Source organism: Poecile atricapillus, chromosome Z (assembly GCF_030490865.1).
Source record: "Poecile atricapillus isolate bPoeAtr1 chromosome Z, bPoeAtr1.hap1, whole genome shotgun sequence".
NCBI classification, from domain to species: Eukaryota; Metazoa; Chordata; class Aves; order Passeriformes; family Paridae; genus Poecile; species Poecile atricapillus.
The window spans coordinates 28,833,856-28,856,145 of NC_081289.1; the positions used below are offsets into that span (position 1 = coordinate 28,833,856).

Here is a 22,290-nt window from a genome sequence, read left to right on the forward strand (position 1 = left end):
AAAAATCTCCCATTCTGAGGTACTTTGCTGTATGCATCTGTTTACTGTTTCTTCACAACCTTTAAGAATTTGGCAGGACTTTTGCTTTTTATGTTACTTCTATTGATCTGTTCCTTTTTGTCCATTGTAAAAATATTGCAAACAACCCCTGAATCAAAACCCCAAGCAAACTCGTAATCTCTCAAAGATGAAACACTGGTTCACATGACACATGATGCTGTCCACAGTATTTATTTTGCTTCACTGCAGTTCAAATACATTTTTCCAACAATATACAGACAGACTCTTTATACACAGTGGGGGCATGGGAGGGGATGTGGCCAGGGTGAATTCACATTAAAGAGGAGCTAACATCACTGCTTTTGAATATCAGTTCTCTCAGGAAGAATCTCAGAAGAGTAATTACTTAGGTAATAGCCTATTCACCTTTTCCAGCAAGGTGGTGGCTGGACAGGAGGGAGGAGGCACTCCTGTTTAATCCCTCATACATTACTGGTCCTCACACTTTCAGTCCTATTATGCAGCTCTATTAACTGACTACATATTATAAACACGAAACCCTGTCTGGAGGAAAATGCCAGGCCTAGAGCCATTGCTACAGTTGTGCTAATATATACAAAGCTATTTACACAAAAATACCATTAAACATATACAAACTGTTCACAGGCTCTGACATTAGGAGATCAGGGCCCAAGGACCAGCCTCGGGGTTTGCAGCTAAATCTGAAGGGCTATCCTGGAAGCTTTATATAGAGATGTGGGATGATGGAGAGGGTGATACAGCCAAGAGAGGTGTCAAGGGCCCAGGACAGCAAACACATGGCTAATGTGCCCATCTGGAAGGAGGGTCAAAGTCTGCTGTCACCTCACAATTCATGGGGAAATGTGGGGAGGCTGGAAGGGCACATGCTAGACAGAAGAGTCCTTTGCAATCCTCGTCTCACCTGGCTCTGTTTAATGTCAAAGGCCATAGAATGGCATACAAAGAAAGCAGTTCCTATATTGTTGCCCTAAACTGTGGGGAACTACTGGGGCACTAAAGTGGTTCCCTTTTACATGGTCTTTTCTACTACAAGAAAATTCATACAGATGCTCTTCAAACACAACAGAGAATGATGGCACACTCTGGGACACAGTTCAAAACACCTAACACACTGTAAACAAATGTGTCCCAGGGGTAGCTTGTTCCTCCTGGAGCTGCACACAGGGCTGGGCTGGCAAGGGAATGGCAATATTGAGCTTAGAGTAGGGTTAAAATGTACAGAAAAGCTTTCTAGTTCTGTCTCTCTCTAAACTTCTAAACCCTGTAGCAGCAGCGTAAGAATCAGCTTTTCTGTGACAAGATTGAGTGACCTTTACAGTGACAGTCTGGATCTGCTGGATTTCTATCCCAAGGGGGCTGTGATACATTTGCAAAGGGGGACTCTGCCCACTGGACTGCACTGTGATGTTACAGCGACAATTTAGGTTTATAGAAACCTTAAGGATGGAGAGAAATAAGATGTGAACCTTTCACTTCTACATCACCCACATATGCCTTAACTTGGTGTCCTGAACTTGGAACTGGGAACGAAAGACACAAGTGCAAGGGGCTGGCAAATGCTGTGGAGACCACCTTTCTCTAGATCAGGTAATTCAGCCAGAGAACTAGCTTGTTTTTGAGTCTGGCAACAGCATGGACAAGAGAGCTGACAGCACAGGAGACATAGGTAAGACTAACCCTGCAGCAGCCAGAGGCTTCTCTCCAAAAATAAAAAGATTAAAGGTGTCCTTTAGCCATACCACTTGCCTTGACTCATCATGGCCCACTCTAGGCATAGAGCTTGTTAGACTGCTTGGGAACACTGTTTGGACATAAAAAGTTGTGTCCTAAATCTCGTTCATAAATTAAACATACAAAAAATATACATATATTGTATAAATTAACACATATATATATAAACCCTGATTTTATATATATATGTATATAAACTCTAAATTCACATTTCTGTGTTACCTGGAAGGAAGCATGCAAGAACAGCATATGGAGGGGGAGTTGGTGAACAAGGTTTCTCTAGTACAGAACAGGTCTGCCTAGGACAAACCTGCCTCCAGCAGCCTTCCCCAGACACCTGAAGAAAGGGGAAGTGCTTTTAGCCCTCGTTCCCTCTATATAGCCATTTTCCTGAAGACACACAGAGCAGCTTCCTATATTCCCCATACAGGCCACAGGTCCAACCAACATCTGAGGAACCACCAGGCTAGAGCTGAAGAAGGAAAGACAAACAAACATTAAAGCCAAAATCTATTATCATCCAGTCTGGTAAAGTAGTAATTTACAAGTCAGCAACAGAACCTGGGCACCACTGTATGGAGGACCCTTGTTTGCCCACGTCAAAAAAGTGATCTTAGTCCCACCTCTCTGATCCTCTCAGCAAATCTCTCAGTCTCTTATGATCATCATCCTTGTTTCTTTCTAAGATCCTGTGCTGTGTTCAACTGCCTAAGTACATCTTTGCTTCACAATCTGTCCAGCTTATGCCCAAAGGGGCAGACAGTCATCTTGCAAACAGTCACTTTGCATCCCACCAGTCTCCTTCCATCCCAAAGAGCACCTTAACTGTGTCTGTAAGGAAGAGATCAGATGTTTTCAAAGGCCTCAATTTCATTAGGGATTCCTGCACAATCTCACCTTCTGAGGAAAGTCAGCAAATTTCATCCGGGCAAGAAATCGCCTCACTTCTCCACGGCTGATTTTTGGAGAGCTGCTGTCCTTTAACCACACCATTCGACCTTGACTCATCATGGCCCACTTCAGGCCCAGCTTGCTGACCGAGAGAAATCCTGGCTGTTTTTCAGAGGTTGCGGTTGTTGTCACAGTGATGTGAAATGCATCCTTTTGGAGATCATTAATTCCAACTAGTCCATCAGAAAAGGGCAAGAAAATAGTGGTGAGAGGCAAATCATTACATTTCTTCCAAAAGAAATGTTATAGCCCTTACTCAGTCAAAACATCCACTAGATAGTATATTCAGTCTAACTTTACAATTGCATGTAACTTAGTTGACAAGGGAAAATTATTTTAACTTTTTTTTTCATGCAAAAGTGAATTACAGATCAGAAATGGAAAGATTTTGTCCTAGGTTATGCTTTTGAGCTTGACATAGGATATGAACATATTTCAAGAATACAGTTCACTCTCAGCTTTCCTCCCACACCTGTTAGTAGCTATTCTTTACCTCTATAAAATAAGAAATTTGTAAAGCACTGGCAAGTCAGGTGACTCCAGCCACTGCAGAATGATCTGTACAGACCTCAGAAATCTAGTTTCTAAAAAACCCCTGTAAAAATAATATTCTATTTGCTCTTGACTGAACTATGTTTTTGATACAAGTTCAACTAGATGTTACTATGCAGCAGTTGTTCTATGCTGCCTGGCCTACTTCTCTCATTCTGGATGAACCGATCTTTTATCCCATACTACCATGCACAAGAGTCTGGTTATTCACTGAACTGCTTTAGAAAGAGCAAGGAAATTGAACAGGGACTGTACAGTCCTGTATAGATGTCAAATCCAGATTTACTTTTCCCTGAAAACACACTTATATATTTTGGACTCCCCCTTACAAAAAGAAAGAGGAAGAAGCAGAACAGCTCCTATCCCAAAGAGCAGGAGATGGCAAACAAAAGCAAAAATGTATCTGAAGTGAGAGAGAAAAGTTTTACAGTGATTTTTTATGCACTGCATGAAATTAAAAATAGCTCCATGAAAAGCAACACAACTTCTCTGATGTAAAACATGCATTAAATCAGACTTAAATCTCTCCTTGGTTAATCATGTAAGAAACCTTGTGAGTCTTTTATTTGCAAAGTAGGGGGTGGACAGGATGCTCCTTCAGAAGGATGATGAACCTTATTTCCCACTGTTGTCCTATGTGTGGTGGACCTTAGGTGCTACCTTTAAAGGCACAACTACAGTCCATTGTTTCTCACAGTTACTTCTCTCTCCGTATTTCTAGCCTAGGTATATCTCCTCCATTTGTACTCACCTGCTGAAGCAATGACATTGTCTGTTGCATTGGTGAGGTCCAAAAGAACTGTAGGAAAAACAGGATGGAGGAGATAGAGGTGGTGCAGTCCTGGGCGCTCAGGTCTGGGACCAGGCTGCTGTTGGAATGCAAGAGACAAAAACATAAAAACTGGCTAGCAAAGGGGAGTCTAGCTTTGTCAAAAAAATAAAGTTTTCTGACACTGAGTTGTTTTAAAATGGATCAGAGAATGAAAAACTAGGGTTTTATGAAGATTAAATCCTAAAACCCTTTTTTCCCTAAAACAGAATTTGCTCCACAACTTCTGTTTGGTAAGGTTGAAATCTAGCTCTGTCATATGCAGCTTAATGGGCAAAGCTACAGTCTGGAAGTTTGAGTCTCCGTGCCAAACTGTGTGCCTTCATGGACAGAAGGAGCACTCTGGGCTGGGAACAAATATGCGGTTACAGCTCCTCAGTGCTGCATGAAAAAATGAAATTCTCAAATTTTGGGGTTTGTGGGTGCAAAATTTCTGTCAACAAAGCTCTATGATGAAGAATTTGCATATAAAAACTCCTATGTTCAGGCTCAGAGAAGTCAGAATGTCAAAGTAAGAGGTGTTCCTGACAGCCTTTTTATATGTTAGGTTCAAGTTCAATGACAATAGGAATAAAAGACAGAGACTGAATGTGCTTCACAGAGAAACCTCAAAGTGAAGAAAGGATGTGTGCTCACCAAACTTTGTAACACAGGCTGTGTTTCATCAGCCCAGAAGAGAAAAACAGACTTCTTGTCCAAAGTCATGACTGAGAGTGCATCGAGTTGTTGCCTTTGCCATGGAAGTTCCTGGTTCCAAACAGGGAGGCCAGATTTTCCATCTACCACCACCACCTCAAGGCAGGGAGAGATCGAGCATTAATCGGTATCAAGGCATGGGTATGCAGAGCCCCCTTGCAGAGGCATGGCCTGTGCTGTTCCCTTTCATGCCTGTGGCCACACAGTAATGAGTACCAGCCAAAGAGAGGGGAAAAGCAAGGACCAGAAAATGTTTGTTGCTTTTTTACCCAACCTCCCCCACTCCTGTGCTACCACTGCCCTCCATGCCTTCACCTGTTTTACCTTTTTGTTCCCATCTCCAGTCTGTGCTTGCAACATGAAGTCCAGAGTTTGGTCAGCACCAAAGTAACCTGGTACAGGCTGGCTGTAAATTTGGAAAAAGAAACACTCAGCCTCATGGTAGAAAAAAGTCATTTCAGAGGGAGGCAGAATAGCTGCCTTCATCCTCCATTCTGCCTCTTAAAATGACAGGATTTGTCATGCTAAATAAGGTCTTTCATCCACTCAGAACTATTCTGACTGTCAGGAATCATTTGCTGCTGGATCAGAAAAGTGAACTAAAATAGTAAAGTGGCCCATGGTGCTTGTCAGCCATTCTTCAGAGCTGTCTATGTGGGGGTCATCCCCCGATGGGCTGCGAAGACATCTGTTTATCTCTCTGTACACAACTCTATCATTCTTTCCTTTGCATCAGAACCTGTACTGTTGTTGCTATAATTATATTAAATTACTCAGCCCTTCCAAAATGCATTGGCACTTGGACTTCTGCAGAAAGTGGATGTCCAAGGCTGCCTTAGCTGTGTGAAATGGATTTTAATAAACTCAACATTAATGTCAGCCCATGATTCCTTGTATTTTTACTGCTGGTAGGTTTATAAGTCTTTTTATGACTTGAAGCAGGTTAAATGAAGCCCCTTCTCATCCTCTAACTTCTGGGTGTCATAACACATTAATATCTCTCATTAAAACTGTTTTTTAACCTTCTTGCTTGCTTTTGGCTTTCTGAGCCTTGACTCTGTCTTCCTTCAATTCACCACAGCTAGACATACAATTCTAAATAAACATAGTTGAGTCCACAAAATTCACAGAACTAGAGATTTTATGGCAAGGCAAGATCATCAGAGTATATCCTCCCTCCTCTTATTTACTACAGATTTCTGTATATCACCCAATTAACCAAGTATCAGTGGGCTGCTTTTGCCTTATCTTCGATGAGATGAATTCATCACTTCTCATGTCAGTCCTTGTGATTAATTGCACCCAAAGAAACATTCCTGCATCTTCATTTTCTTGAACATGAATGGCTATTGCTTCAAGGCACTTCTTCTTGCTATGCCTGTTAGCTTCTGTTTCTTACACACACTTATGAACTCACCTCTCAGGCTTCTCTTTGATCATATAAACTCTGTAATTTAAATCTTCCATGCTAAAGCATTTTTTCCAGACCACTTTCCCAATTTTTTTCCATCTTCCTCTTTAAAACACGCATGACAGAATGGTTCCTGAACAGTAATACCACAGTACTGCAGTAGCTTGACTTTATATTTGTAACATCAAACAATGTCATTTGTTTTACAGACACCTTTGGCAACCAGGTGTTGCTTTCAACGCAGTATGAGACACTCCTATAGTTTGAAAGCTCTCCAGTAGCAAAAGGAAGTAGCAGGCAACTCTATCCTATGACCACAAACTCAAAACATCTCCTAAGGTGTCTCTTCTCATGTTCCTTATGGGTTACAGTCAGTGGCAGATCCCACAAACTGAATGCACACAAATATATCGGATGCTACCAATCAAGTGAAAAATCCCCTGGGCACTTTCTCAAATGAACCAGAAGGCTAGTAATTATTCTGCCCAACAGTAATCCCCCCAGCAACCTGCTATTAATCCTCTCTCATCTGAAACATCCATTTACAACACAATTTGCAACTGCTTACTCAATTTCATGGTCTCTGAACTTCACCCTTGTTTTATGACTACTGATTCTCCTTTATGGTTTTCCAGGGATCTTGTCAAAAGCTATCTGGAAATGAAGCACATCTGCAGTAGCCATGTTGGTTTTCTCAGAAATTATTCCCGTAGGTCTGGACTCAGTCTGCCTGGATGAAGTGGTATGCTTGGGGCAGGTTTACCCAGGAAAAGGGGTGCTCACAGTTGGCTTTGTAAGCTTTGTCAAACAAGGAATTCAGTATGTTTGACTCTGTGCTAACATCCCTGACCTGCCTTTGTCCTCCAGCCTGTGATGCTTAAGTAGAACTTAAGTTCTATAAAAATCCAAACAAACCTCTTAGTTAAATGCTTTCCCACAATACATTCAGTGTAGTACATTTTGCCTTAACTCTGAGAAAACAGGTAGTCCAGGAGTTTAGCACAGTGGCCTAGAACAAGAATTGCTTTCATTATTTTTCAATGATTATCTGACAGCTCCTCTATGTGTATTTTACTCTGTCCCTTGGGAGGTCAGGGAATGGGAAAAAGCAGCAGCCTTGAATACTATCTGTCCAGAGACGTTGTGAAGTCTCTGTGCTCAGAGATATTTAAAACCTGACAGCACACAGCCCTGAGTAATTTGTTCTAGCTTGTCTAGAGTCTGCTTGAGCAGGTAGGTGGGATTAGGAAATCTCCAGAGGTGCCTTCCAACCTCAACCATACTGGCAAATAAGTTTTCAACCCTTCTGGATTGGTATATTCCAATTTATTACTGCATCCATTTAGAAATTTCTTGTGTATAACTGATTCTACAGCACCTATGAAGTGGCTTTGTTTAGTCAGTACATACTTACCCTTTAAACTTGATGCCAAACACATTCAGAAGTCTGCAGATTCTGGGCCCAAAACTCTTCTAGTCCCATTTCCTTTCCCCATAGCATGATCAACTAGCCATAACCTATTCCTAAAGTCATGGTTTATGTCACCCATCAGCCCTCAAGAATCTGGACATTACCTGAATATCAAAGAGAGTTGAATACCCCCTTTTTTTTTTTTTTTAGTGAAGTTCCAGTGCTTTCTTCTCATTTATGCTCTTGACAGTAGGGTAACACAGAGCTGAGAGCTGTTTTCTTTATTCTCAATACTTAAGCAAAGAATTGTTTCCCATGCAATTTCCCTCAATTGTGCCCAACTGCCCTTTGCAAATATTAAATACTGGGCAACCTGAAATTGCTGGTTATGAACAACCCAAAGATCTGGAAAATTACTTAATTTCCATGTGTGAAATTAGAGGATGAACAATATTATTTTAAGGTTTACATTTAGTATAGATGGTGTCCTGACTGTCATCAGAATGCTCATTTTCACCTTTCAAGGAACATTAAGATCTCTGGGCCATATTCATTCACCTGCTCTAAATTCTTAACATGACTAATGTAACTGATCCTCTCCACTGAAGCCATGGACAGCAGGTGGGCTGAATCACACATCACTAATCAACTAAATTCCAATGCCACATGATTCCCATGACCTCAGTGTTGGGTACCTGAATCAAAACACTTATCTGTGATCACTCACAAGCACACAGCTCAAGTTTCCAGTCCTCTGTTTCTTGCGCCCCCTGCCCTCCTCACTTAGCTCAACAACACAAACCTCCAGTTCTTATATTCCTCTACAGATTTGAAGAATTACTGTCAATTGCTTTCTAAGGAACTCATGAACTGAAAGTCAGGAAATGGTACAGGAAGAAATAGGACAGAAAAATGTTCACAGCAAGTAACCTGCTGATATTCTGCAGCTCCAGAGTCCAGCGGCGCTCCAGGTCCTGTCCCCTCAGCAGGATCAAGCTCTCTTTGGTTGTGATGAGCAGGTTGCTGCAGTTTGTGTCAGGTGTCCTCACTGTCTGCAGAAAGTCAACACCCCCACTGGGACAAATGGAAAACAGGGGAGATCAAGGCTTGCATCTGTACATCTCGGCACTAGCTGCCTGTCCACATGGCAATTCCTAGAGTCCTGGAGAAGTCCATCTTTTCCCCAGTGCTGTGGGTTCCTCAGTTAAGTGAGCTAAACTCAAATGTGCAGTCTTCTGAACATCATGATTTACTATAAAAAGCACAAAGTTAGGAGTTCACATTTGCTCCACATTTGAGGTCTGTCTCACAGTTTGGCAGTAAAGAAGAATGAGCTGAGAAATCCAGGCCCATAGACTGAGCTTCCCAAAGAGACTCCATTAACTGGGAACACCCTTTTTTCCCTTCAGCAATGCATATGGGGCTGAAGAAAGAACAAGGAGCAGAAGAAGCTAAGGACTCCCTTTTATTATACTCTGCACTTCTTTGGTTAGGAGAACCAGAGACAGGGGGGAAATTATGGGTTCCTCACAGTATTCCCCAGTTATCAACTGGACAACGAAGAGAAGGACAGTATTGAAGTAGAAGCAACCACCTCTAGGAGTACTAATAAGTGCCTACCCTTCCCTTCCTCTCCCAGAAGAAGCAAGATGACAAGTCCATCTTCTACCTGTAAATGTCAATGAGCTCTGACAGGTTGACAGATCTGCGCTTTTCCCACTCTGGCTCCTCCTGCTGCAGCATTGCAGGAAAGTTGTCCCGGTTTCTGGCTTGGGTAAAGATATCCCTCAGGGCAACTGCTTGAACATTACCTGCCAGGAAGAGTAAAGATGAAGAGTCCTAACTGCAAAAGATAACCTAGTGGAACAGAGAGTGATTGGGACCACTGCAGCTGTGGTAGAAGGCAATGAAATACCATGAGCTGGAACTTCCCTGACATGATGTGCCTTTGGGAAACTCCAAAGTATTTGAGACTAGCAGGTACTGGTGCTCCTGTACTTTTCCACACCATGGCAGTGAGACCTGTGCTTTTGTCCTCCTAGCTTTTACAGCAGAAAGCATGGCAGAAGTGCCCCAGGGACATTCTGGACCATTTCAGGTAAAACAAATGTTTTCTCAGGGAGGTGAAGTGCTGAAGAGGCAAGGTGCATCTTACCAAAACCAAACAGGATGTAGATGGCTCCCCGGCTGGTGATGTGGACTTGGGGGCCAATCACTTTCCCTTCTCCATTGGTACTGTACTTGACAGGCCCACCCAAAGCAGTTCCATTCTTTCCTGATACCAAGATGAAAAACACATCAGGCTGCAAAGAGAGAGATAGAGATTTTTATCAGTGTTTTCAAGCACCTCTGCACTCAGAATCTTCTCCCAACCCCACAGCATGATCATTTCCCCCTCAGCAAGGTCTAGATAGTGTTTGCTTTGTCTTTGCTCAGATGCTTCCTGGGCATCTTACATTCCTGTTTTTCTCTTGACACAAATGCATCAAATATGAAAGGGACTTCAAAAATCTGAGCTCTTCTAACAACATTGATGTTAGAATTGTGGGGAGGGATAAGCATAAAGGAAATCTGCATCTGAATTAATCACATGAGTATTTCTTTCTTTTGGATAAGCTAAATGCTCCTTTCACCAGAGATCCATCCCTACACTGCTGCTAAACCACACATTCACTGAACAGAAACAGATAATTCTCAAGTCTCAGTCAGGTGCAAATAATGACCCTTCTGTTCATTCCCAGCTGTCAAGAATGCAGGTAGTGTCATTATTGTTTGATCTCACTGCTCTGACCTACTGGAAGAAAAAGGGTGCTTTTCTGCAAAATCCAAGGGAATGAAAATTAGGGGCTCTTGCAGCTCCAGTTACAGTCCTTCCACATCAGTCAATTTTTCCTCTACACAAATAGTAAAGGTCCTTCAAAACCTCAAGTAGGGATATGTTGTACCTGTGTCTCTTTGAGAGCCAGAATAACAATATCCCTAATCCCATCTCCATCTACATCTGGAAGAGTTGCAGCTGGTGCAGCCAGGATCCCACTTGAGAGATGAATGGGATTCAGTGTCCAGATGGTCTTGCCTGTGGAAAGAACAGGATAAAAGAGATCTGTACTTAGAGAACCAGAGGGCATCCCTAGAGGGTTCCACAAAACCTTCTTGAAAAGGGAATAAGAGAGATTATGTGTCCCATTCTGTGTGAAGGGGAAAGACACATCTACAAACTGAGACAAACTGCAGTGGGAAGCAAAATTCTTATCCCAGCATTTCTTCATACTGCCTTTGAGTCAGGCCTCAAGTCCTGCTGTGTTTCCTTCTTAGCATCTCTTTAAAAGACCTGAGCCCTAAACAATTTCTGAAGCAGCAGAGAATATATATTTAAGGTTCATTTTACGATGAAGAACCTAAATGAGAGTGCTGCTCTGCAGGACAGCAGTTGTTTCCCTCAGCCAGCAGTAAAGGCTAGGTAGATGTGACGAAAGGAAACAGATGGACAGTTCTGATATTCAGAGTGCAAATCTGCATCTCAGTTAAATTCCCAGCAGCAAATTACCACTCCAGCATGACAAACATTACTCCACCTCAGGGTGAAAGCATGTCAACAGACGTGATGTCAAATGGTTCAGCAGTCCAGCATGGACCCAGCTGGAAACACAGTAAAACCAGACGCGCAAACTTGCAGATAAACACCAAAAAAAGGGCAACAATTAAATCTGATGCTTTTACTTTTTCATCATTCTTTTGCTAACACTTCTGCTTTTTCAATCTTTAAAAATGTTCTTTTTCTGCTGCTGCTCTGTAGGATAAAGTTTGCTCCTGAATGACAAAGTAAACCAAGGGCCAAACTTGTACATAACTACTGCTGGTAAAGGAGGCAGCTCTAGGTCCTGACCTGCAAACACTGTACAAGTAACCTGGTCCCTAAAAGCATTTGAAAAGTGTGGGAAGATAGCTGGGGGTAAAATTAGCGGAAACTTGAGAAGTTGTATTCACACCTGAATAGAAGTTGGAACAGTGCTGAAATTATAGGGTAAAATACAGTTGCTGCTCCCTGGGTAGAATGTGATTGGCATGCCCGAAACCTATTCCACAATGACTGCCCACACCCACAATCTGCAACCATAGCACCTGCTAAGGGGCATGGAACAAAGGGTGGAGTGAAGTGGGGAGAACTTTGATGGCACTTTGCAGCTGATAAACACATAGCACCTGTCAGCCAGGGGAGATAGGAGAAGGTGTCTTGTTGCTGAGCCAGCAACTGTGGTGAAATCGTTGTCCCTGGATGAACTGGGTTCATTAAAACCTAACTAATATTAACACACACCTCCATCCCAAAGTCACCCGCCTTCAAGGTACCTTTCGGTTGATTTCAAAAACAACCCTGTACTACCTATGACTACTTCTGCCAATATAATTAATGTGTTAGAACAAACAGGAATCAGAGAATGAAGGTGCACAAGTGATTAAAAATGCAATATTCATTCACATTAATCAATTCAACTATTCTGCTGCAAGGGTTCCTGGATGTCGTGTATATCCTTATGTAACTTCTCCAAGAATGCTCTTCATCTTTGTAGCGCTGTTAGGTAGGTCCTGAGTTGTACCAGCAGCTCAATGCTAATGAGAACAGACTTTCCATACTCTTTATAACATGGAGATGCTACAGAATAAGATCAACACTTTGAAATATTCTGTGATGTAGGATGAAGATGTTGCAACAGAGATGAAATGTTTAGGATTCTCTTATCCTGTGTAACTAGAAACTCATTAGTGTTTTGACTCCTTTCTGTGTGTCACAAAGTAATGGCCACTGTGATGTGCCAGAACCAAATTATTCATGCTTATTAGTCCTTTAAAGAAAACAAAAAATCAGTAACATATTTCTAATATGCTGGTAGTTGACTTTACCTGTGGAGGCACTGAGAAGGCTGAGGAATTTTGATGTTCCTGTAACAAGGCAGACAGGCCCTGCAGCTGCCCCCAGTGACAGCCCATTGCACTGCACACTTCGCGTCTCCTCTGGAAGCTGGATGGACCACAAGGTACTGCCATTCATACCAGAAAGTGCCACCACAGTTACGGAGGGTCTAGAGACACCTAGAAGAGGCAGGAAAGACAGAATGTAATCCCTTGGTGTCAGACTCTAGCTCCTGAAGCTAAGTGGTTCAAGATAGACAAATCCACAGTGCCTGGAAGCAAAGGTCAAATGTCATCTCATGGCTGCATTTCTCTGCTCCAGAGTCTAACAGTGATCTCCAAACAGGATGGGCTGAAAATCAACAGCCCAGAAAATCATGGAGGTTGGACCTGAGCTCATAGCAAGAAATGTGGTCAGTTGGGCAGGAGAACCAAGTTCCTGGGGACAATGTGCTCACTTGTGGTTACTTCCTTCTGTGAAATTTACTGCTGTCAAATCAAACTGATTCTTCTAGTCCCCTCTCCCTCAACAAAACAGCTAGCATCAAGGGGAAACCTTAAGAGACTCCCAAGGCAGATGCCACCTCTAAGCGCTGGCTTATTTATAATTCTGGAGCAACAGAAAATGATTGGTGGTCAGAGAGCTTTTTCCTTTGTTTTCAAAAGGAATTTCATTATTGTGAAAAACAGACTGAATGCAACCAAGTGGTGGAACTCAGTGTTCTTTTTCCCATTCAGCAGTTAGCACAAAATAATTGTAAAATAGTTTATGCTGTTTCAATTGACTGTTGGCTCTGATTCCAAATGTGATTAACTTTTAGCTCAGCCTACCCTCAGACATAAGTGTGGTTATTGTAATTAATTTCCCCCTAGTATGTTCATATCACAGTTTAAGATGAATTTCGACACATTTCAAAATAATAACAGACCCAGTCAACTTCTGTCTTACTAGTAACACATACAGCATGTGACCTGATGACACAAAGGGCATATACAGGCCACTGGCTAAATACAAGGCTGAGTTCAGTCTCTAAATCAAACTCACTCTCTTCTCAAACTGAAAATCATGTGGCTAATGCTAAGGGGTTGCCCCAGATCAAGTTATCTTTGTTACATTGATAGGGACCAAGAACAACTAACTCCTGAATACAGCTCACAGCTGCTGTGAGTACAAGCTGGAGAAACAGTTAACAATGTCCCAGATTACTCCACTGGGTGCCTATTCCAAGCTTATCTCTACTTGGCACTGTGTGAATGCTCCAAGCACAAGCTACAGGTGGGCTGATATCCAGCTATGTGAGTTATGGATTGTGATCTGCTTACACCTGTTTTAGTGTCTGGTTTTTGTCTTCCAGCACAGCTACAGCCCAGGATGCAGCTAGGTATGACTAGTTTCATTCAGAGCGTGCTGATTCTATGTGTATCTGGGATGAAAAATAAAAGCAATGCAATGGCAAAAATATAGAGTGCAAGGATAACCTACATAAACTGAATACAGCCTTTATGTCAACCGTATAGATCTTCCATTTATATCTTCCTCTCTCATTTTTTAAGTTATTTTACAGTTTTCTCTATGTTCATAGGTTTCTTTTTATAGAACTTGCTGTGAAATACCAAGGGCCTTGCTTGGGCCATGGAGAAGAGTGGCTATCCCTATCCTCCAATAATATTTTCATTACCTCTTTCAAGAGCCAAGGCATTTTGCTCAAAGAATTTTCTTCAGATAGTGCAAGGTATGCTTGCTTCCTATATCTCTGAGACAGAATAGATTCACCTGGTACCAGGCTCTGCCAGGATAGGCAGAGGCAGTACAGCAGGCAGCTGGGAACCTGCAGGACTTCAGAAGCCCAGTTCAATAGGATTTGGCAGCCGCTGTGTAACGGTGGCCAGTATCAGCAGGCTCTGCTATGTTACCTGGAGGGTGGGAGGACTAACAAAGAAAGCAAAGCAGCCAGGAGGAGGAAGCAGGGCAATACCTGCTGAACAGCTGGGAGCAGTAGCCTCCCCATCAGCAGTCTATTATTTGTGAATTAACAGTGATTTGGAGCCTAGCAAGTATACAGAGTGACCTGGAAAAAAAGGCAGCAAAGTGAGGGTGTTTCTAAAAACAAAGTGTGCACAAATGCAGGACAAAGAGACAGAGTTGTCCCAAGATGAGGTAAGGGCAAACAGATGATGCTGACCAAAAGGTATAGAAGCACAGGCTTGTAATGAAAATTTTAAGCATGACCAACCACAGACACAGTACACCAGCAATTTTAAAGAACTCTGAAAAGAGCAACACAGTGGATTTGCAGTGGCAAGAACTCTCCCTGTGTGTAAGACAAACATACAAAGGTCCATACTGACACATTAAGAGGAATGGAAAGGAGCTGCAGTGCTTACCCATGACACTGGCATTCATCAAGGCAGTGAAGACAATGAGGATGTCAGGGAGGCCATCACCGTTCACATCACACAGTTCCAGGGGGGACAACACACCACCTGCAACAATTACAGAGAGCATGTCAAAAAGGCCACCCAGTTCATTTTTCTCACTGGGAGAGGAGAGTTGGCCCAGAAATGAGACGTGTGGGTAGACAAGCCTCACAAAGTCTGCTAAGGAAGTCACACCATGGTAAGATTTTTCATTGCATGGAAAGGCAGAAGTGTAGCATATAAGTCAGAGAAAGGAAAAGGAAAAATGGAAGAGCTAACAGAAAAAAGATTCATGTTTCCCACTTCAATTTCTGAGGCAATGTGGAGCCACATATCTTACAAAAAGCTTAGATTTGGAAGCCAGGGGTGGAAAGCAAGGAGGGAGAGACATATCTAGACCTGGCAGAAATTGTTTCACAAAACAGTGTTACTTTATTGCAAAAGCCAGAATGGGAGATACTTTAGAAATGTTACCAGTGACTCATACAGTTTATCCTGTATGGGATAAAAGATCTCAAATGTTGACATACGGATTAAAGCAGGACTAAAAGACAATGGAATAATGTTAGTTAAGCTCCTTAGAAGACACAAAGACTTCTATCCCTCTCCACTCAAACACAACCACATACTCCACTCCACAGCATGGAGGTACTGGTAAAGTCCAGGCTGTAAAAAGGGAGGCACTGTATTTTAAAGTGGGCTGGGCCATCTCCGTCTGGAACACAGCACTACATCCAGACAAAAAGGCAGGATGGAAGAAGAGTCAAAATGATTTTTGATGTTTGCAGAAACAAAATTTTGTGGCACTGTTATCTGTGGATGCGATTTCATATGCCTCAGCTTCAAGAGTGAGCAGGACACAGCCACCTGTCTATTATTTTGGAGCATCTCTAGTGGTGAGGAAGGGTCTGTGCTCTGACCTGACTCTCCTAGATAGGTCTCTCCCACTGATGCCCAGCCTGGGAGCTGCCACCTCCCCCATGCCAGATGCCGTTCCTGGGGCTTTCTCACCTGCTCCCTGACCTAGGTTGCGGTTCCAGGTGTTATGCAAGTCTCTAGGGGGACAGGGAATTAGAAATGCGCACACCAGCACAAGAATCATGGAGATCACCACAGTGAGCAAAAAGATTGCAGTGCGCAGGTATGGCATGAGCGAAGGAGCAGCCTTCTGCTCCAAACTCCCAGCCGTCTCTGCAGGATAACCCTCGGGTGCACTCTCTGACGTGTGCTGCTTTGTCATCCCAACCTCCACATCAGAATCAGGGTCCTGTATCTCTTCAGGGGGGCTCTTCCCATTCTTGACCCCCCCATTCTTCTGGATGTTGAGTACAAGGTCATCTTCACTTTCATCACTGTCAGCCTGAGTGAGGGGATCATATTCCCCAAGGTCTGGGCTCTTCTTTCCTGAGAAAAAAAGATGGAGACAGACAATAAAGCAAGAGTCTTTGCAGGATCTCAGTGGAGAAAAGGCTGCAGTAGACAGTGATACAGAAGGGATGACAGAGTAGTCTGTATTTGCATGGATCCAAGTGAGAAGTGTGAGAGAAATGATAGGGTCTCTCTTTCCATAGTAGCATCTGTGGGAGAAAAAATGCTGACAGTTTATTTTCCTCAGGTAAAGGGGGGTGTGTATGTGTGTTTGGATACATATATGTACATGTATGCATATGTCTATATAGAATTCATGACTGATTTAATTCTAATACTTTCTTGATCGGTGATGAAACGTGAAGTCTCCCTGAAGATGAGGGGAAAGTAATTTTGCCCCTTTGGACCAGTAACATGCTGATGTCTGGAGGAGTCAGGCTGTTCCTCCAGACAGCACCTTCTCTGCATGGCTCAGTTCTGCAAGAGGGAATGCTCCAACTCCTGCCTGAGGCAACCACAGTGCACCTGCTCTGTTCCTGCTCCCATCAGAGCCAACAGTCTGTGCTTAGCCTGGCCAAGATAGATAACTCGGTACTGATCCCTTCAGGTGATGGTGCAGCAAAGTATCTTAGCTTTAGGCGTCTCCTGCGCAGATGCCTGGCACACAGATGACTTCCCCCAAGCCCTAGACAGCCGCAGGGAGTGTGGTGAGGGCAGGTGCAGAGGCTGGTCACACACCCTGGCGTAAGCCCAGTGCCATCTGTTTATGGGGACAGGGAAGATCACGCAGAGTCACTGCCCTGAGCTACGAGTGGAGGGTCACGTCTCAGGGAGCTGCCCTGTGCCACAAGGCTGGGCATGGAGCCATGGCCAGTGCTCTGATGATTGCAGAGTCTCAGTCTGGTTCTCTCTCTCTCTCCAATTCCAAGGTGGGACTTTGCTATCCCAGGTATCTGTTTCATTTCCTTTTGTTTAAAGCTGATCTGAAACAGGAACTAGCTTGTGCCCAAAGATTCCAGAAGTGCTACATGCAAGGCATAACTAATAAGCAAAAATATACAAACTGTAACCCCTCTCGGACACTAAGATAATGGGAAGGCTTTACAAAGCAAAAATTTTAGGGCTTTCATGATTATTCCTCCTGAGTAAGATAGCATACCTTACTTCTGGTTTTCCTGTTAAAGACACTCAGATGTACTGTAGTACCTAGCTAGTGCAACACACCTATTTTGCATCATCTAGAGTGTATTTTGCAGCACATGTATCTTATTCCTTCCTCCTTTTTCACCCCACAAAAGGACCTTCACTTTCCCTTTGTCTACCACTTATGAGTGGCATTCAGCTTTAGTTTTAGGATTCAAGAAAAACTTTCAATCGCACTAAAAACCGAATGTCCCACACTAGGTGGATCAGCCAGGACAATTCACTAACATTGAACAGAAGGAAACAAAAAAAACCCATCACATTCCCATATCTAAGACAGACTCTTCCTTTTTGAATTAGGGGCTTCTACAAAAGACTCAAAAATCTGGTGCATGTATAGATTCCTAAAAGCAGTTCCTTGTGGAGGCAGAGCATCCAACCAAGAGATGCTGCATTCCTGAGGGTCGATCTGGTGTATCCCTGTGACACACTGCATTGTTTAGCATAGGTCTGCTCTAAACATGCTCAAAATGTGGGCTTTTCAAGAAGTCTTGATAACCTTGGCTCCATCCTGTAAGTGCACAGAAGGCTGCCGACCCTGGTGGCACACAGCTCTCTGCTCAGAGGTTGCAGTGTAAATTTCACAGGTGTCTAATACCATAGGTTGTGCTAAAAAGTGACTGAAAGGCTACTCAGTCAAAGCAAAAACTTCCAAAGAGGTCTTGCCACCAGGGTACTTGCAGCTTCTCACAACAGATCCAGATGTGCCAGTTCAAGTCAGGTTAGAATGGCATGAAAAACAAACATGGCTGGCCCAAGAGTAAATGGTATTAAGCCTGGGAAGTCAAAGTCGACAGCTATGTTAACTAGACTGCTCCTGATTTTGGAAACTGGTGATTTGTGAGTAAAACAACTCAAAGAATACTTATGCTTCACATATACTATGTTTTGTTTAATTATTTTAATTTCAAACAGTCAACCAAAGACTGGAACCTGCTGTTCATCCTTGATGCAACTGAAAGCACTGGTATTAATTAAATTTATCTGGACCAGTTTTGTTCTGGATCCCTTTCTGGAGACACACAGGACCTTGAAAATATGGCTCACCCACTCCTTGAACTGGCAGGGACTGATACGCTAGCAACATCGATAGTGGTGTCAACCAGTCTGTAACAGGAACACCTGTCCTACTGAGAACCACTGATCAGTGGCTAGAAAACAGCTACTACACAGCAATGACAGCTTTTGATGATCTACATAGTTAAGAATCTGGAAAATTATAGCAGAGCTATAAAGCAGAGAGCTGCTCAGTCCTAATTCATGTCTAAGCCAGAGTAGGAATCAGAAATGCCATTCCTTCGCCTTATCTTTCCTCAAAAGGCTATGTGGCACAGCAACAAAGGCACAATCACACAGTAAACTCAGGCATAAAGTGTCCTGCAGGTTGTTTTTTTTTAAATCAAAAGGAGAGAAGATACTGCCATTTAAGAAGGGCTGCTGGAGCACTCATCTAGCTCATGTAAAACCCAATTGTGTATCTCATCTCAGAGGACTCCCACTGTTCAGAGAGAACCTTAACCAATATGTAGGTGTTTTGGGAATGTGTATGGAATGCTGGTAATCATGTGCTCAGCTCAGCCTCCCAAGGCTGTTCTGTGGTGCAGAAAACATGTAACTCATGATTCACCTGGCTGGAGAGAAAGCGGAAGGAACATGACTCTCCATCCGAATTTTAGGTCACTCGCTGTGGGAAGGAAGAATAACATACCTGGCTTTCACTAATCACTCCCAGATGATTTTTCATCAGAAAAGCACAAACATAAAAATCAGTAAAGTGTGAAAACAGAGACAGTCTCACACCATTTAGAGAATGATGGTTTATTTTTAAGTGCTCCAGAAGTCAAATTCCTTCCTTTCTGGTCAACAAGGCTCAGGTTGGAAAAAAAGAGTTTGTCCATCAACAGAAAGTGAAAACTGCCTCTGTTGCAAGCAATCAGCTGTCAAGGAACACATACAGTTTTCAGTTTTCCATTGTGGAAGTGGAAATGTTAAGATCTGAGCTGGCCTCTTGGTTAAACTCTCATCATATGTCCCAAAAGGATAACCGCTGTGTAGCCTTCATGAGAAATTAGTCTGTGTGCTAAAGCAAGCTGCAGTTCTGTGGCCTTATGCAGGTAACAGGTCTGTTTAACTCACACTTTGTTACCTGTCTTCCAAAGAGACTCCAAGTGTATATAAACCTTGCATCCACTTCACAGGTATGGAGTTAGTACCAGCAAAGTCAGTTTCCCTACTGCTCTGTGTTCCCTCCCTCCTACAGGTAGAGTCAACAAAGCCTCTTCTGTTCTGACCTGCTCTGAATTGTGTTCCATTTTTTCCACAGCACCCCTGATAAAACAGAGGTTCTCATTCAGTGGCCTGTGGTTACAATCAGAGCAAGTAACTGGTCATATCACCCTGGATTTTCTTTTTTTTTTTTGCAGCTGCTGGAAGAAAAAGCAAATACTGATGATGGAGGCTTTCAAAGACAGAGTAGAGGGAAAATGTCCCAACCTATTGGCTTTCAAGGGCAGCAGGTCTCTAAATCATGCTTTATGACTTTGAAAATGCCCCATGTATTTGCCAAATGCTACTTTCACACAGGCAACTATTGCAGTAGAAGAATGTGACCTCTCAGTGAAGAATAGATGATCATCGTGTGATCATGATCTGGAAAGAAGGCATCCATTAGGTGATCTGTGTTGAAATGAGGTCCCAGTCATAATAAAATATTCATTTCTTGTGCTGATGGCTTCAAAGATATTAACTGTAACCTTATTTTTCCTGTTTTAAGCTGACTGGGAAGGCTTTTCTTTGCACTCACTTTGGAGTGAAAAGAGCAGATTTTGGACTTCAGAACTAGAGTGCGATTTTCAGTACATTATTCCAATGATGGCACACTGGTTCTAGTATCTGTTGTACTAATTTCATGTTCTATTTATTTTTCTGGCAGTTGGCAGGCACCAGTCTGGTACTGGGTACTGCAGACATATTTCTAAGCCCATGAGGAGATAAGTTGCCGCATGTTGATTTTTAATTAATTTAATGAGATGTGGCAGGAAAAACAGATACAGCAATAGGCCCTCTGCTTTCTCTTTGCTGTTGGAAGCTGCATTTTTCAATAATTAAAAACACAAGAAAGGTATGATTTCTGCAATTTAACCTAAGGATTGATGCAAGGACTGTTCTCTTACGTGCAGCTGCAAGGCTTGTTATGATGTTTTCCAAATCAGTGTTTCCCAACAGCAGATATCAAACAGATCATGCTGGTTCCAAAACTCTCAGAAGAGAGCTGTACTTCTTATTGCACAGTTCCCCAGTAGTCACTCCCTAACGCACACACTTACACCTACCAGTTTGCACTCTTCCTAAACAGACTTCATGGTAATGTATTCCTTCCCATTTACACAGACATGTGTATATATATATATACATATAAAACCAGAAAGATACCAACTTGCAAACAAAATTTCTTTGAATGAGACTCAACAGGCACCACATAAATGAAAAGTGATGACTCCTGCTAAGGGTTATGAAAAGATGGCAGGAAGGACCTTGACAACATTACTTTGACCTTCACAGACTGATGGAGGAAGAAAGTATGATCAGTCCACTGAGTGCAGCCTCACAGTCTGGGGCCGTGCAGGACCACTGTGCCAAGGAGGAGCCCTCCCCAGCAGCACACAGCTGGGCCCTGTCTCTGCCCCAGGGCTGTCCCAAAGGCAAGACTCGGTTAGGAAGAGTAACGAGGCACTTTCCCTTGAAGTTAATGCAGCCAGGTGCATTGGCACCGTCTACAGTACCTCCAACAGCAACTAGCATGCTCCCAAGATCTGGTTTGGCAAGGTGTTTTAATTCCCTTTTAATCTCCTTACTGAAGAGAATGGCTGTTGGACTGCTGCTCACCACACACAATAGCCCCTTATGCTCGAGTATCTTTTCATCTCGCTTAAGATCTCTGGCTGGAAGGTGCAAAGGTGGCAGGCAGGCTTTAAACATTTACCTGGGTAATTGCATTGGCACTTAGCGAACTCCTGGCCCGGCTTCAGGGGGTAAAACCCGGCAGGAGCAGACCTGAGAGGTTTGCGCTTCCCTTCCTCCCGCGCAGTCCTCTCACAGGCCCGCGGCCCAGGCCCCCCTCTACCACACACGACGCCCTCCGAGCCCCGAGGCGCTGCCCCGGCCCCTGCGTCCCTGCCAGGGCCACGGGCCCCGCGCGGAGCCCGCCGGCCGCCCCTCACCGCCCGCACCCCCGGGCCTCACCCCACATCGCCACATCACTATGGCAACGCGCCCCGCAGCGCTCAGGCAGCGGCACCCGCGGCTCCCGCGATCAGGGCTGCCCTGGACGCGGCTGCCCCTGCCCGGCCCGGCCCGGCCGGCGCTCGGTCCGTCCCGCGGGAGCGCAACCCTTACCCGGCAGCTTCAGCGCCCGGGACAGCACCGTAGCCATGCTTGACACGGCAGTGCGCTCGCGCACCGCCCCCCGCCCCGCGCCTCCCCGCGGCCTGCTGGGAATTGTAGTTCCCCGGCGTGAGGGGCCGAGGCCCTCCGTGTCCCTCATGGTCCGGGGGGACAGAGACCTGCAGGGAGGGGCGGGCCGGTGGCAGCGAGCCGTGACCGAGGCCAGCCCAGATCTCCACAGCCTGTACGGCTGTGTGGGCACAGACAGATGGAAAATAGGCTTGTCGTCCGGGGTGGTTTGCACAGAAAGTGCCAGTCCCTTTGAATTACTGTTGCTATAAATATATGCCTTCATTCTTGGAAAGCTTTTGGTTGGAAGAAATC

At 43.8% G+C, this 22,290-nt stretch overlaps 1 protein-coding gene across 2 annotated transcripts; it reads right to left on the bottom strand.

The window, feature by feature from the left end:
- Position 1: 1 nt before the first annotated feature.
- LOC131573372 (protein FAM234B) lies at positions 2 to 21,985 on the bottom strand. 2 transcript variants are annotated; one of them, XM_058827275.1, is made up of 13 exons: positions 21,919 to 21,985; positions 15,964 to 16,356; positions 14,920 to 15,018; positions 12,526 to 12,714; positions 10,569 to 10,699; positions 9,779 to 9,926; positions 9,293 to 9,434; positions 8,554 to 8,697; positions 5,126 to 5,207; positions 4,742 to 4,897; positions 4,028 to 4,142; positions 2,671 to 2,897; positions 2 to 2,245 (listed from the first exon to the last, which is right to left on the bottom strand). In XM_058827275.1, the coding sequence occupies exons 1-13, from the start codon at positions 21,953 to 21,955 to the stop codon at positions 2,240 to 2,242; spliced, it is 1,869 nt and encodes a 622-aa protein (XP_058683258.1). In that variant the 5' UTR covers positions 21,956 to 21,985; the 3' UTR covers positions 2 to 2,239. The 2 variants fall into 2 exon arrangements, with proteins under 2 accessions (XP_058683258.1, XP_058683257.1); XM_058827274.1 differs by having other exon boundaries at positions 4,028 to 4,145.
- Positions 21,986 to 22,290: the final 305 nt, after the last annotated feature.

Bases quoted from the DNA above. Each gene is read 5' to 3' on its own strand.
- LOC131573372 (XM_058827274.1), bottom strand. From the start codon at position 21,955: ATGGCTACGGTGCTGTCCCGGGCGCTGAAGCTGCCGG. The intron at 9,927-10,568 runs GTACAACATATC...CTCTCTTTGCAG, and splicing joins TGGCTCTCAAAGAGACACAG to CCTGATGTGTTTTTCATCTT. The intron at 4,898-5,125 runs GTAAAACAGGTG...CCCTGCCTTGAG, and splicing joins CTGGAGATGGGAACAAAAAG to GTGGTGGTGGTAGATGGAAA.